The sequence below is a fragment of the Carassius gibelio genome, chromosome B13 (assembly GCF_023724105.1).
Source record: "Carassius gibelio isolate Cgi1373 ecotype wild population from Czech Republic chromosome B13, carGib1.2-hapl.c, whole genome shotgun sequence".
Classification (NCBI taxonomy): domain Eukaryota; kingdom Metazoa; phylum Chordata; class Actinopteri; order Cypriniformes; family Cyprinidae; genus Carassius; species Carassius gibelio.
Genome location: NC_068408.1, coordinates 20,010,166 through 20,027,020, shown reverse-complemented (window position 1 = coordinate 20,027,020; position 16,855 = coordinate 20,010,166). Strand labels below are relative to the sequence as shown.

Genomic DNA, 16,855 nt, shown 5'->3' with positions numbered 1-16,855 from the left:
CTCATTCACTACGTTTCATAAAATATATTTTCTTCAGTTTCCAAAAATCATTTCACATGCAACACAAGAAATCTTAAGCTCAAGTTATAAAAACATCAACGACAAAAGCACTTATGTTGGCACACAGCCTTAGAGTTAATGGCACCACACTGTAAAATGAAACGTTACAGTTGACAATGTCAGAGGAATGTCTCCAGCCTTAATCAACAGCCTTTTTTTACACCTTACCAGACAATTGTCATGTTTAAAGTGCTAATAAAAGACACATATCTGTTGCAAATGTCAATGCCATTTGATGACCGCTACATCTTTTACCAATCAGATGACTTCACATATGGCATTAGAGGTAAACAGATTTACAATCTTCTTTCCTGTCAATTTCTTTGTTGTTGTAATAGTTACCTATTAGAGTTTATTAATTAATTATCACCAGTGTTAGATTACATCTACCTTCAATTAGGCCATGAATATCACTAGAGTTAAACAAAATTATGTTATGTAGGAGACTCAGTTTCCCCCAAACGCATTCAAGGGATCATCAAAAATATTGCTGCCTGTTTCCACAGCTGATACAGGATCCTGGCTCTTCTTAGATTTGGAGGACGGCTTCACCGTTGGTTTTGTAGTGCCAGTTGAGAAGATATCATCTGTGAGGTGAGAGCAAAAAGCATAGACCTGTAAGCATTTGTGAGCATGTCTTTATTGTTGAGCACATTTACATTGTAAAGCAATGATCATAAATTAATTCAAATGACCTGGGGCCTCATGTATAATTCTTGATATGCATGTGTGGAAAATTGTGTATGGACATTCTAATGCCAATTTCATGCATAGGCAAATTTCCAGGCACATTTCAGGATTTAAGAAGAAAATAAACCTGGTGAAAATATGTGCACACCATCAAATCACTCATTTATTAATCTGAGTGAAGTAAACAGAATAATAACTCCCATTTATTAAGAACTGACAGTGGCTTCGGAAAGCCATTCCCTTCCCTTGTCTTCCCAACATTATGAAAAAAAGATTAAGGACAGAATTTGAGGGAACTGGTAATACTTTCTTTTTTTTTAATGTAAAAAACATTTAAAATATTTGGCTTTAAACATGGCAGCATCACATGGTAATATGTATATGGAAATTATATGCATAGAATACGAGGTTATGCATAGAAAAATGAGGCGTCGTAGTCTCCATGTTTGGTTATTCAATGACTGGGTAACTTGGCTCTGGCATACCTGCCTTTACAAATCCGAACTCTGTTGTGCATAAGAAAAATCTGTATTTATCACTTTTATGATGAAATTTACACACAGTTTTATACACGTGGGCCCTGATAAGAATCATAGTGAAGAGTGTTTTGCAGCAATAACTAACCCATTTCATCCTTGAATATAGATTTTGTCTCCAATTTCTTCTTTGCTTTCTTCTCTTTTGAATTTGTGGGGCCAGTCAAGTCAGCAAAAATATCAACATCATCATCAAACAAACTTGCATCTAATGACACTTCCTTGGGCTTCTTCTGGGCCTTGGGAGGTTCTTTCACTTCATCCTGTACACATTATTTTATGGTCAATAGGGAAACAAAAATCAGTCATAACCACTTCCTACTGTAACCCCATTGATCTGTAATGCCAAACTTATAAAGAAAGTGTGATATTTACCTGGAAGATGCCTGGTTTTACAGTGCTGGCTTCTGCTTTGGAGATTTTAGTATCTGCGCTTTTACTCTTTCCTGCTCCGAAAATATCATCATCATCATCTTCTAGGAAGGACATGTGTTTGCCTTTCTGGACATTCTTCTGTTTCACTGAGGCAAAAAGATCATCCTCATGGCTGTCAAAAATAGACAAGGCCTGGTCTTTGTTTGAAGCTATGATGACCTCTGTCTTGGAGGCTTTCTTCTGGCCTTCCTCAGGGGTCTCTTCTTTGTGATTTGAGGAGGGAACAGGCTTTGTGGAAAAGAGATCATCTGAATCAAACAGATGATCTCCAGAATCGAGAAATCTCTTTGGCCTGACTGCTTCATCGGGGGTCTTGGCAGGAGCTGGGGTGCTGACAGGTATAGTGAGTGCTGAGGGTCGCACTGACACGGGGTTAAAGGTAGGGAGAGAAGCAGCCATAACTGCTTCATCAACTTGTAAAGAGGTGCTTTCTCCAACAGCTTCCTCAGATTGCTGTACTGAAAGATGTCTTGCGGCCCTTGTCTGCGGTCGCCGTCGCACTGCGCCTTTAGCCCGACCCTGCAGCAGAAAAAAGCCACTGAATGGACATTCTGCAAGTGTTCATTTGGTTAATGAAACCTATAAAGAATACACTTTTTTTTCCATGACTAAGACGAGATGCGAGATCACACCAACATCATTAAACACTAGCTGAGACTACAGTACATCACCACAAGAGATGAGACTAAAATGTACTAAAAACTGTCTAAAATAAAAACTCTATATCAGAAATCTGTCTCTATTTTCTTCAAACAAAAATAGAGAAAAAATAATATAAAACGTATTGAAATATCCTTAATATAATATTTCCATACTCTATAGAAATATTACAGAATACTGTAAATGCACTTACACAACCTCTCTACCACAATACAGAGTAATTTTTGTATGTTTTAATATAAAAACATGATTATAATTAGGAATTAAATGAATTCATATAAAAAAAATGAAACACTTTAGAAGCTTTTGAGAAAATGTATTACTCAATTACACAAAAGACATTACCGTATTTTTCGGACTATAAGTCACACCTGAGTATAAGTCGCATCAGTCCAAAAGTACGTCATGATGAGGAAAAAAACATATATAAGTCGCATTTATTTAGACCCAAGAACCAAGAGAAAACATTACCGTTTACAGCCGCAAAAGGGCGCTCTAATGTTTTCTGTTAGGTCATTTCTCTTGGTTCATGTCAAATTAATTTTAATAAATAAGTCGCACCTGACTATAAGTCGCAGGACAAGCCAAACTATGAAAAAAAGTGCGACTAATAGTCCGGTATAGATAATACGGTACAGGCAAGATAAATGGAAATGAAATCAACCAATCATTGCAGATAAGCATCACGGAAGGGAGGAGTTTGTAAAGATGAATCGTTGAGTGAATCGTTTGGGAATTGTTGAGCAAATAAGGTAAAAAATTCATATTATAAGACAATGAAAGTGTTTTTTGACTTTGCATGCATGTCAACCTGTTGTCAGGGACTTCCAAAATCAAAATATGAACCTTTCATAACCATAATAGGGGCTCTTTAACAACTACCTTACTAACTATTAATAAGCAGCATATTAGGAGTTTGAGACAAATGTCGTAGTTACTGGTTTGTTAATAATGAGAATTGTTCGTTAAAATAAAGTGTGACCTAAAATTACAGACTTCGTGTCAACTGAAGAGAATAGGATGTTAAATAAATGCTGCACTATATCAACAGCAGCAGTTTTTATTCCATGGCACCTATTAAACATACATACTGCAGTCTGACCTACCTTGTTAGCACTCTGTAGCGTGCTGACCTGAGCAGGCGAGTCGAAGCCCACCCCTCCCTCACTGGAGGGCTGATGCTCAGCGATCGTATTGGCAGCTGCAGGGAGGGAAACAGGTGCCAGGCCAGGGATTACACTGACAGCTCCTGGAATCCGTGGCACTGCGCCTGGCAGAAGGCTGGCAGGGTTGACAACTAACCTATCCTGAAAGAAACAGACAGGTCTTTAAATCTGTGACAAAACTTAAATTCAATACACCCACTGGCTATTACTCACATGCCAAGATCAGAGTGAGACCGGTTTGTACTATTTTAGAAGTACAGTACACTAGATTTGCATTTCCTGCAGGACATGTTCATGTATGTAAGACAGCAACAGGATAGTGAATAGGGTCAAATCTAGGTTTTGGGTCTGTGTCAATAAATCAAGATGCCTGTTTAAATTAATGCAAGAAAGAAATCACTATTCAGTATGCAGATTTAGGTCAATGTGATAATTGTTGGAGATGTGGTAAATATAAATAGACTGCTGCCTTGCAAACACTGTAAACAGCACATTGCTAGCTGCAGAGCGCTGCATCAAGTGGTTTCCTATTGGTGCAGTAATGGTTTACTTACAATATTGGCATAGAGAGAAACAATGTTACGGCAAAGCTAAAGATGTTCTGGTATTCCAGAAACAGTGAAAACGTTAACAGACAAGAATATATAGCATATATGGTTTGCAGACAGATTTTTAACAGATTGTTGACAGGCATTGTGGGGTCATGAAACAGCTCAATGAAAAGCAAGACTGTAGCTTTTCTTTGACTTCTGAGAAAGATCATGCCAGGAGGAGAAAGTAAAAAAAAACAAAAAAAAAAACAGAAAACACAGCTTTCACACTGAGAGAAATGGAAGTACAGAGATTTTTTTTAAACGTTACTTGAAGTTCTCCGATCCTTGAGGAGGTTTTTTTAGATTTTAGAGGGCTTGTAGGCTCCTGTGCGATTAAATAATATTAGTTACATACAAGTCAAATAGTAAAAACCAATAACCATTTTAACAGGTTCTGGAAATGTCACAAATAATTTTTTATATTTATAAAATAAAATATAATCTCTATTTTCTACATGTAAACAGTGGCTTTTTTTTTTTATTCCGTTGTATAAAGATGAATTCAAGCAACAAAGCAGATTTATTTCTGAGTATACCTTGCTTGAGGTTAGTGTTGATTGGTCCATTTCATTTGTTTTAGGCTTGCTGGGCTTCTCAGGTACTCTCTGTATGTGGATAATATAGTACTAGGATTTAGCTTTCATGAAGGATAAGAAAACCCCCCCACAAAACTTGTTGGGAAACAAACGGTACCGGAGGAGCTTTAGGCTTTTCTGAACTGAAGAGGTCATCGTCTTCATCATCACCGAACAGTGTGGGGACATCTGGTTTTACAGAGCTCTGAGACGGCACCTGTAAAATGAAAATACCTCTGTGTCACCACAAAGAGGAAAAGTCTAAGCAGGCAAAGTCTAAAAGCAATGTAGATAGAATAAAAAAACTAAAAATATACTACATTAAGCTAACTGAGACTTGTTATAGCACTTGCGTTTCATTGCTCTTTTGTTGATTTTGATTGCTTCCATTGTCCTCATTTGTAAGGCATCTGCTAAATGTAATTACCAAATAGTTCTTCATATCAAAGACTTACAGATGGTTTAGGAGAAGTGGCAAAAAGGTCTACGTCAGGATCGTTGTCCCTCTGTTGCATGTGACTGAAAAGTAGTTCCTCATCTTGGAACACACCTGTGCTCTTCATTTGGGGCCCATGATCCTGAGATCACAATCAAAATCAATAAATAACATTAAATAACCTGCTTAAACTCATACAAATTCATACCTCACAGTACTAAGAATCTAAAAACAACTAACCTTTAGTGCATTCTTTTCTGCTGATTTGGATGTTTTAGGGGCAGGAATTATTACATTAGTGTTCATATCTTCATCATCATCATCATCATCATCAAAAAGACTCAGTGCTGTTTTCTTGGCCTTGGTCTCCTTACTCTCCATGGGTGGAGGGCCCTCCTTTAGCTGGTCACCATCAGAGATCTCCTCTTGATCCTTAGTATGTTTCTGTGGAATAGACCATCCCAAGTTCTCTAACCCTTTTTTTATTTAGGTGTAACCCATAAATGTTTATATTTATTGCCCTTTTTTTTTTTTTTTTTACATTTCACTCACTTTATTTGTGTCTTGCTTGTCTGCTAATACGTCAATCCCACCAAAAAGGCTTACTGCTCCTACTGGCTTCTTCTTAATCTCAGTGCGGTCTACAGAGGGTGGAATGGATTCCACTGGCTGCTTTTCTTCTTCTCTCTTGTCTTTCGGTAGATTAGGTGCATTCTCCTCTTGCGTAGATTCAAACAGAGAGGGAGCAGAAACCTGAAACACAACGCTATTTTTAGCTACTAATATAAACTCAGTAAAAAAGAAAATTGACCTGCATTAATATAAATGCTACGCAAAAAAAAACTTTTTTAATAAGTCAAATAAATTATGATGAATGAATGGAAACATACACTAGAACTACCACAAAATGTTTGGGCCAGAAATACTTTTTTTTTTTTTTTTTTTTTTTTTGAAATGAATACTTTATTTAGAAAGAACACATTAAAATTGATCAAAAGTGTCAGTAATGACACGTAAAATGATAAAAGATTTCAAATAAATGCTGTTCTTTTGATCTTTCATTTCCATCAAAGAATCAAAGGAGTGGAGGAAATCACAATTTCCACCAAAATAATAAGAACAACAACTGTTTTCAACATTGATAATAATCAGAAATGTTTCCTGAGCAGCAAATCTTCATATTGAAATATTGAAAAAAAGCAATGATGCAGAATATTTTTTTTTTATATATATATATATATGTTAAACAGATATGTATATACACCATATGTGGTAAGCATATAAGACTTTTTTCAAAAACATCTCACAGACCAAAATTCTGTAAAGTAGCCCAAAAAGTAAATGGACACTCAAGCCACACTTACCTTTGCTTCAGAAGGAGCTTTATTTGCAGGTGTTTTAAAGCCAAAAAGAGGATCTTTGTCCTCATCATCTTCATTCTCAAACAGCAGAGATACTCTCTGAGATGACTTCTTACTGCAAGGACAGACAACAATTTTTTTTTACAGCATATGATTTATTGTTTTTCTCACTACTTTAGTACATTTACTGATCAGCGATCCACAAACCTTGACTCGTTTGTGGCTGCAAACAAATCATCATCATCGTCTTCAAACAGACCGTCTTTTTGTGGTGCTTTGACACTGGGTAACCTAGAGGGGGCGCTAACACTCGACTTAATTCCGCTGGGCTTCACTTCCGGGCTCTCTTTGCTAGGTTTGGAGCTCATCCACTGATCCTGACACACAGATGAGCAAATGTTGTACCATGTCATGTGATATCAGCATGCTTCATCAACTGAACAAATAAATATGCTATCAAAATAAAATTACAATTTTGTCACACTTTATTTGAATAAAGTCAATAAACTCCTAATTTGCTGCTTACTAATAGTTAGTAAGGTAGTTGTTAAGTTTAGGTATTGGGTAGAATTAGGGATGTAGAATTTGACCTTGCAGAATATGTGCTTTATATGCACTAATAAACAGCCAATGTTAATGATATGCATGCTAACAAGGAACTTTGTACTATTGAGAATTTGTCCCTATACTAAAGTGTTACAGACAATTTCATATAACCATTTTGTATTGTAATATATGTACAATTTTATTGATTGTAATTGGTTTACTCTGCATTAAACACACACACATACCTCATCATCACTGAAGAATGAACTGGATTCAGGTTTCTTGGGTTGTAGAGATGTTTTTTTGACCTCAACCGACTTGGACTTTGGTGTTGATGAAAAAAGGTCCTTAAAAAAGTCAAAACAGACTTGTTGAAAACCACTGAGTAGAATAAAATAGATCTAGATTACTATCTCTTTAAACATCACCTCTTCTTCTTCATCAGCAAATATTGAGAGCGGCGCTTTACTGGGTTTGTTCTGAGTTGTCGACTTTGACTTACTTGCAGTCTCACTTGCGAATAGCTTTAAAACAAGCAAGAACAAGGACAGCAAATACATCAAAGACAAGTATCAGGAATGAGTGTGGAATTGAGGTGGAGTGATTTAACTAAAACAAAGAATTGTCAAGATATATATTTTAAAGGAATGAATAGTTCACCCAAAAATTTTTATCCTGTCATCATTTACTTACCCTCATGTCGTTCCACAACTGTTTTTGAATTCTAAAGAACCAAAAAGTTGATGGTCCCCACTGACTTCAACAGTAAGTCAATGGGGACATCAACTGTTTGACTACCAGCATTCTCCAAAATATCTTCTTTTATGTTCAACATAAGAAAGAAACCCATACAGGTTTCGAAACAACATGAAGGTGAGTAAGTGATGACAAATGTTGATTTTTGGGTGAACTATCCCTATAACATTTCTCTCACATTAACACCCTAAAATGTCTGTTATCAATCTAAATAATAATTTCCATAAACAGAAACAAATCAAACCTTTTTTGCCTGCCAAATGTATTCATACTAAACATGAATACATTTAATTCATGAGACAAGACATGGCTACAAAACTAGTCTACTGAATCTTTATTAGATTTACTAATATACTATATAAAGTTACAATTATTCAAATATAATCTTATCACTGCAATATTCACAGTGTTGCTTTATTTTGTATTACCAAACAAATCATTGCATAACTATTTCAATATTAAATATATGGCCCAGCACTAATTTAAATACACTGGGAAACTGAGAATAGGCTCTCTGTATCATGACTACAGAAAAGTGGCGCACTTGTGAGTCTTCATCGTCTGAGAACAGACTCTTGCTATGCGTTTTCTCAGATGCTCCCAGTGCAGGTGAAGATTTGACTGCTTCAGGCGGAGGTTCACTCTGCAGAAACAATGCAAAAACAATAAATAGCAATCAACACAGCAAGTATTAATACAACAGAGAGACTGAGAGTTTTCTACCTCTTCAGACTGGGCAGACTCTTCACTGGTGGAAGGCCTGCGTTTCTTCAGACCCTCCAGTATATTTTTAGTGCCGGGTCCAAACATTGAAATGGCACCAACAGGAAGCTGCAAGCAAACCCATTCAGTACATAACCAACAACAACAATCATCATGAAATGATTAAAAAGCGACCTTTTTCTCTGGAGGACGTGTCTCCTCATCCCTGATGGCTCTTTTGTCCTGTTGGGGAAGAACTGCACTGGCTTTCCCACTGAACACTGCTCCGCCTTCATCCTCCTCCTCCTCCTCCTCCTCATCAGCTTCTCCAAACAGGTCTACAGTCTTCTTTGGCATTTGCTTCTCTTGCCCTGAACACAAAGATACATATTTAAGCTTTCCCAAGAAGAAAATCAGTTGTTAGACCTCAGGGAAAATGTTAGATAGTATGTACCAAGGGTGGATTTGTTAGACGTCTTCCCACTGAAGAAATCATCATCATCGTCTTCATCATCAAACAGCCCACCTCCCACCGAGGCACGCTTTGGAGCTGCCTGCACTTTGGGCTTCACTGGACTCTTACTGCCTTTGCCCTCTAGTGAGTCTGAATCATTTGGTGAGCCCAAATGTTTGTTTTCTGCGGGTAACAGGTGTGAAGAGATCTTACTCATTAGTAACTACACAAAACTGTCATGTAAAACAGTGTGCGAGTATGCAAATTGAATGCAGTTAATGCTTACCAGCAAAGATGGAGACAGCGCCAGTGGGTATTTTCTTCGTTTTAGGGAGCTCTACAAAAGCAAAAGATGAAAAGCATGTAAAGGAGTTTTATTAAGGTGGGTTTCAGAATGTACAAAGAAAAAACTGAGATGATGATGAGTCATTATAGTTAAAAAAAAAAAAAGTCAACGCTTGTTAAATGGCTATTTATAAAACACATTAACACACAGATTTTTTCCAGTCAGATAGTTAACATTTTAAATGGCCATTTACGAAATCCATAAATAAATAGAAATTAAACCATTATTAATTTTTTTTACAGTCAACCCGGTATTATTTACAAACTACATAAATAAATAGAAATACAAATAAATTCATTTTCTTTTTTTTTTAAAGCAGGAAATCGGATGATTTGAACAATGGCTCATATTATGACCAAATAATTATAAAAATTGTGATCTTTTCTTCTGTACTGTAATGTACAACAAAGCAAAATTGATTATTGAAAAATAAAAATTATTATTATTAAAATAAATAAATGTAGTGCAGGACTTGGTTCTATGCATCTGAATGTGAGCTTGCATCACTGAATTATCTCCGAAACCCGGTACCAATATGGCACCGAATAAGAACGCAGGTTTCGGTGCCTCATTCCGGTGCCTCTTAAATGCCTGAGCGATCGATTGAAACATTTGTCCTGGTTCTCCAAAATGTAAACAAGAAGCACGGGCATAGCTAGGCTTTTTTTTGCGGGGCTATAGCATTTAGCTCCATAAACTACACAAATTTGCTATTGCTTCAGAGTCAGTCTGCTTAAATTTCATATGAAAACGGGCGGCAGACCTTTCTCCTCGTCTTTCAGCGCGCTCTTCAATCTGCAGACCGCAAGCAGAGCAGCGTGAGCGGACTCAAACACAAACTGTGTTTGAGGTGTGTGTTTATCGATTGATTGTTAGAATATCTGTATCTGTGCAGTTCTTTGTCATAAATACAGTTTACAAAAGATCACGAGGGAGCAGTCGGTTTCCCATCTACTGTAAAGTTTTCTCTCCGTTCATTGCTCATCACACCGCATCTGTTTCCTCCACCGAAAACATTGCCCTTAACACATGTGAAAGCATACTTTAATTATACTTATTTAAATATACTTAATCTAATTATACGTACTTTATAAATACACTACTGTGCAAAAGTCTTATGCACGTTAGTATTTTCACCCCAAAGAATGGTGTTCGGCCAGTTATTTATATCTTTTGCTGCAGTATTATAACAATTAATGGCAAAATGAATGTTTGGAAATTTAAACTGATATTTCCTACTGACAAACTACAGCAAAATACATAAATAACTGGCTTAAAACCCTTTTTTGGGGTGAAAATACTAATGTGCCTAAGACTTTTGCACAGTACGGTACTTTACAAATGACATCGTTACTACTTTATAAAGAATGACCATACAGTAATTCACAGAACTGATTAAAGACAGGGACAGACAGCACTCATTTTAACCCATTTATCATTCCGTACATCAAACACATTCATATCGCTCTACCGACTGCAGTAACACGTTAGCCCCAGTAATTTTTCCAGATTCTGAAATAGCTAAGAAAAAAGCTGTAGAAACTTTGGGTGATATTTTGGGTCAGGTAGTGTCTTAATCTTTTAGTCGGTGGGTTTAAAATACAAGTATTGGTTCTGGCACCATTTAGGCACCGGTACAGTTTTAAAAGTACCGAAATGGTACCGGTATCGTAAAAAACCCAATCGATACCCAACCATGCCTACATCTGACTTCTTACCTGTTGCCTGAATTAAGGTCTTTTCTTTTTCCAGAGGATCGGCTTTGGGTGCATCAGAAAACAGATCTCCCTAAAGAACAAATATTATGAATATGAACTGACATTCACAGATTAATACCATATATTTTTCTAGATGTACTTGTATGCTTTTGTATGATACTCCATTATTTTTTACCAACCTCATCATCATCATCAAACAGGCCTTTGCCTCCACTAAATAGTCCACCATTTCCACCAAATGGAGAATATTCCTCATCTTCCATTTTTGGTGGTTTGAACAGCTCATCCTGATCATCCTCCACTGTAACTACATATACACAAAACATATGACAATTATTTTACTAGCTACTGTAATTTCCTTCCACTTCTGAAAGAAACTATGATACAGGTATACCAGATGTTTCAAAAAAATGATAACAGTGTAGTTGTTTTCAATTAAACAATGCAGATGCAGTCATCTGCTGATATATTTATGTGTACATACACTACTATACAAAAGTATGGAATCAGTATTACTACTTATGATATTTTGATAAGAAAGAAAACATTCAATTTGTGTGTAAAAACTTTGCTATGACAATAAAATATATGAAAATAGTCAAATGTTTTCACTATATTTATGATCAAATAAATGAAGCTCTGGTGATCATAAGAGACTTCTTTCAAGACCACGGGGGAAAAAAACTGACCCCAAACTTTCGAACGGTAGTGTGCATTTGGCAGCATGATCTGATAAGCACATGCTATATGAAGCTCATACCCTGAGGTTTTGACTCTTTCTTTGTTCTACTCTTCTTCTGGGTGATGGATGGGCCTGATGACAATGCTTGAGAACAAACAAGTGCATGCACACAGATAAACATGAGAAAGAAAACTGACTGAATGGAAAGATGAAAAGGTGTTAAACAATAAATCTATTCAATTCATATGTTGTTCAGGACCATACATGTGCGATCTGCGTCTGGCTTATTCGGAGTCTCTCCCTTGATTCTGGCTGCTAGTTCATCAGCAAAGGATGGCAGACCAGTGTCCTGAAAGACATGGGATGCAGGAAATCTCATATTAAGTTTCAGTTTGCACATTTTAGAAAGATAATTTCCCATAATACTCATTTGCTAAGTAAAAAGAAAGATATTAACCTTTTTGAGCTCATCATCATCCTTATCAGACCCTCCAAATATGTCCGAATCTTCATCTTCGTTCTCTTCATCAGCATCATCATAACTAGCAACAGATGGTTTCTATGGGATGAACAAATTAATGTTTGACCAGAAATACAGCAATCTATACATAGTGCACTCAATGTTAAATAAATGTTTTCTTTTTCTTTCTTTTTTATTGATTTACCTAAATATAGCTTTATTATTAAAAATAATAATAGCAACAATAATTCACTAATTACATTTCTAAAAGAAATTGACCTATTTAAAGAAATAAGTATAAAAAAATAACACTTATATATAATATATATATATATATATATATATATATATATATATATATATATATATATATTTCTTTTTTTATTTTTATTTTTTAACTTTTCTTTTAACTTTTTAAAAGATTAAGTAAATCTCACGGTATTGGATTGTTTTTGTTTTATAACCCACTTTATTTTAGATGTGGCATCATCACACACCTATAAAACATAATCTACACTGCTATAAAAGCTATGGTTAAATATTACACATATATCTGTCATGCTTATATAAACTACCAGACTAGTACAATAGGAAAATAGGAAGAAGTCTTACTTTCTTAAAGTTGCCAAGGACTTCCTCATCCTGGTCAGAGGATTCATCTGACTGCTTTTAGAAAATAAACCAAATGGAGGATTATACATACATTTTTTTAAAGGAACACTCCCCCTTTAAAAAAAAAGGCACAATTTCCATCTCCCCTAGAGTTGAACAGTTGAGTTTTAACATTTTTTAATTCATTTTTCGTCGGTCTTAGTACACTATGTAACTACAGAAGGTTCAAGTTTTAAACAGGAAAAATACAGAAACTCCTTGGTCATTTTTGAGCGAGATGCTAACGGTCTAATCAGATTCAATGGTCTATGCTAAGCTAAAAGTGCTACCGCCAGACCCTGAGGTCGGCTGAATGGATTCAAAAACGGTAAAACTCGACTGTTTTACTCAAGGGGAGTTGGAAAATGAGCCCATTTTCAAAAAGAGTGGAGCATTTCATTTGTTTTTGTTTTTCTCAATACTCTTAAAATGCTAATGACGGAATCCATGTACATGTGCACATCATTATCTCTTACCTCATCACCTTCTTCAAGATCACTCTCAATTACGCTGTCTCTGCCACTCCTGATGGACATTTCTATAAAACACACTAGTTAAAAGCAACCTAAAACAAGACAAAGAAAATCAGAAAGCTTATGAATCTGAAATCTCACCATCGCTGGATGGATCGCCCAAGCCAACATCCTCCTGATCCATAAATGCTTGGGAACCAATCAAGTACGGCAGAGGCCTGTCCACATACAGGTCCTACCAATAAAAATACATTTAGGCACAGAAAAAGCCATGAAGATGTACCCATTGATATAGCTCAGTTCCCTCTTTCAATGTGAGTTTTAACACCACACGCCCAAAAGCCACTAATTATATATAATAACTGTCTGATCATCAAAGAAGTGCTCAAGGGGCTGTAGAGAAGTTTTTACCTTTGCTTCCAAAATGGGCTCGACCTTTTCCAGAGTCTCTTCATCCTCAGAGTCTGAGTTTCCTGCTTTAATATCCAGCTGTTCGAAAGCAGATTCCAGGACCTTCAGACCATAGTTGACCGCCTCTTGGACTTTGGGAATGAGTTCTGCTTCCTTCTGTTCCCTTGTCTTCTCCTTCACATACAGTATGATATAAATGGACTATAATGATTAATAATTCATAATAACACACTGTATGAAATCACAGAAATGACCCACAGCAGAAAGACCCAGAGAAACGTTCCCATTCACTACCTGTTCAGGCTGTTTCTCCATGGTTTCTGGCTTTGTTGCTGGGTCTTCCACCTCTTCATCGTAAACCCTCTAAGGAATAAAAAAACGACATCAGATTTCACAATAAACAGCGTGTGTCCATGTTTACACCATTATTTTTTCTTGAAATGTATCAAATTTCACAATTTCCCAATATGAAGTGAGAAAAATGCTCAATAAAAAATATACAGTTGGGCCACTTTGAATCTCAAGAGAGGAACTTTGAACAGGAAACGTATAAATATCAAAAGCCGACAAACTCTGGCCTATATTATCAAGTGTGATCTGTTGTTTCAGTTTAAAACTTGAAATGCTTTGCATCCACATACAAAGTGAATTCTTATTTAGCTAAAATGATGAAAAAAATACATACGTTCTCAATGAATTGTGTGTTGGACAGCATGAGGAAGTCGTTAAACACGGTGTGCAGGCGGCTGTCTGTGGCTTTAGTGTCCTGAATAAGACCGTCCAACTGTTTCTCAATCTCATGTGTCTTGGACAACATCCTCTGAGAGAAGTCTTGCAGGAAAAGAAACAACTGCAGAGATACAAATAAACATTCAGTCTAGACCATCTGTATAACGCAGTGGCAAGTGTTTTCAATAATGAAAATGAAACAGGACTGCATGCATTTCACTCTGTACCCCTGAATCTGCTGCCAGTGACCAGTTTGTGCTGGACTTCTGCATCTCTTCCAGCGTCCAGGGTCTCTCCCACACTTGCTCAGCCTCCCCATTATGATTACTGGGGCCATTCTCCATCAAATTAGACATGCTGGTTTACTCTGTTGAAGATCATAGGTTTTACCTGAGTTTAATACTGATAGAAAGACATTATAACCGGATCTTTTTGAACCAGTTCACCAAATCAAACTGAATCGTTTTAAGCCGTTCGCGTCTCCAATACGCATTAATACACAAATGACTTAAGATGTTAACTTTTTTTAATGAGGCTGACACTCCCTCTGAGTTAAAACAAACCAATATCCCGGAGTAATTCATTTACTCAAACAGTACACGTTATCTGGCTCGGCTCGATGTTCATCTTCAGTTCTCTCTTCACAGCAGTTCAGTCAGTGTACTGTTTGAGTAGATGAATTACTCCGGGATATTGGTTTGTTTGAACTCATCCACATTAAAAAAGTTAACAGTTTAAGTCATTTGGGGATTAATGCCTATTGGAGATGCGAACCATTTAAAACGATTCAGTTCGATTTGGTGAACTGATTCAAAAAGATCCAGTTACATCGAATGATTCGTTTGCGAACCGGATATGACAAACTGCTTTGTTTTGAACTCTCTCACAACAGACACGGAAGAGAAGACAATGCTGAATAAAGCCGTAGTTTTTGCTATATTTGGACCAAAATGTATTTTCGATGCTTCAAAAAATTCTAATGAACCCTCTGATGTCACATGGACTACTTTGATGATGTTTTTATTACCTTTCTGGACATGGACAGTATACCGTACACACAGCTTCAATGGAGGGACTGAGAGGTCTTACGGGTTTGGAACGACATGAGGGTGAGTTATTAATGACATAATTTTATTATTTGGGTGAACTAACCCTTTAAGTGATTCAAAAAGCACACTCTAATAAATAGAACTTTAGTATACATTTTAATTACAACATTTGACCCTACAACATTTTAATTTAGTTGTAAATAACCTACAGTTAAATATCTGATTAAAATTTTTTATTTAAACTATAATATTTCTTAAAAGTAAGCTAACGTGTACCTTTTTTTCAAAAGGCTGATCAAAAATACATTTAATTCATTTAAAGCCAGACATTTATGTATTTTTATCTAAAAAATACATAAATGCTACTACTGCTATAACGTTACATGATATAAAGTGTAAACAAAACCACGAATTATCAATTTGCTGAGCAAACTTTTCAAAGTAAAAACTAATATTATGTGCCACAAGGAAACATCAGGCGATAACCTCGTCCTTCTTCAAATCCTGAACGATTTAAAACTTAAGTACGTAAACCTGAATACACGTTTGATCCGTTATTAACTGGTATTTTACTGTTGTTGTTGTTTTTTTCCATTTGTAAGTAACTAACTTACTCAGCCTGCTGTCATGCAAGGCTAACGTTAGCTGCTGTGCTAGCAACTTACAGCCTGAATCTCGGATCATGTCATTTGAATTACGTTATAGATTTACCTTGTATATGTAACGTTACTTGTGATCAAATATCCTCTGTAGTGTTTCCCTTCACCTCAGAATCTCAGCATTGAGACAAGTCAGTGAGACAAGTCAAGAGCAGCTTGTCGCTGCCACTCGTCCCATCCTCGGCCATGTCCCGTCTGCAGAGGATCAGCTGATTCCAGTCACCTGACCACAGAGTCCCTCTGATCTGAGAACAGCTTCTCGCGCGAGTCAGTGACGCTGCTCATAGAACGGAACGCGTTTAAACTGATCTCAAAGCAGCGCTTCCTGACAGCGACTACTAGTGTTTATTATAAGGAGGAAAAACATGCATCAAGAACGAATGAAGGTAAACTCTTGACCAAAAGAAGAATTAATGACCTAGTTTGGAAATATTTTGTAAATCAAAAAGGTCCACATTTTTCACGAGAAAAGCTAAATTTGAATTAATAAATATTTATTTTCCACAGAAACCGTGCTGGAAATTGCTGTAGATGATTGTTAGTTGGTTGACTAGTTATGTAATACATTTTCTAGAAGTGAAAGTCCATCTAATTTCTCAGCCAGCATAAGGTGCTTTCTTTTAATATCTAAAATACAGACAATAGCCTCCTGTTTATAATAAATTATAAAATGTGTAGATTTAGAGGTAAAAGGTAAAATGTGCAGT

At 36.3% G+C, this 16,855-nt stretch overlaps 1 protein-coding gene across 5 annotated transcripts; it reads right to left on the bottom strand.

Annotated features, from left to right (window-relative positions):
* Positions 1-9: 9 nt before the first annotated feature.
* Positions 10-16,368, bottom strand: LOC127970033 (WASH complex subunit 2). 5 transcript variants are annotated; one of them, XM_052572232.1, is made up of 33 exons: positions 16,201-16,357; positions 15,468-15,524; positions 14,668-14,807; positions 14,397-14,561; positions 14,006-14,074; positions 13,712-13,885; positions 13,442-13,535; positions 13,304-13,365; positions 12,789-12,842; positions 12,174-12,275; positions 11,981-12,065; positions 11,795-11,860; positions 11,214-11,341; positions 11,035-11,104; positions 9,257-9,307; positions 8,971-9,153; positions 8,712-8,887; positions 8,538-8,645; positions 8,359-8,457; positions 7,487-7,582; positions 7,304-7,405; positions 6,720-6,889; positions 6,516-6,627; positions 5,704-5,904; positions 5,392-5,595; positions 5,171-5,293; positions 4,834-4,932; positions 4,677-4,745; positions 4,409-4,465; positions 3,488-3,688; positions 1,662-2,240; positions 1,375-1,549; positions 10-647 (listed from the first exon to the last, which is right to left on the bottom strand). In XM_052572232.1, the coding sequence occupies exons 3-33, from the start codon at positions 14,794-14,796 to the stop codon at positions 508-510; spliced, it is 4,143 nt and encodes a 1,380-aa protein (XP_052428192.1). In that variant the 5' UTR covers positions 14,797-14,807; positions 15,468-15,524; positions 16,201-16,357; the 3' UTR covers positions 10-507. The 5 variants fall into 5 exon arrangements, with proteins under 5 accessions (XP_052428192.1, XP_052428191.1, XP_052428193.1 ...); XM_052572231.1 differs by lacking the exon at positions 15,468-15,524 and having other exon boundaries at positions 16,201-16,368; XM_052572233.1 differs by lacking the exon at positions 15,468-15,524 and having other exon boundaries at positions 8,971-9,111; positions 16,201-16,368.
* Between the last annotated feature and the right edge of the window lie 487 nt (positions 16,369-16,855).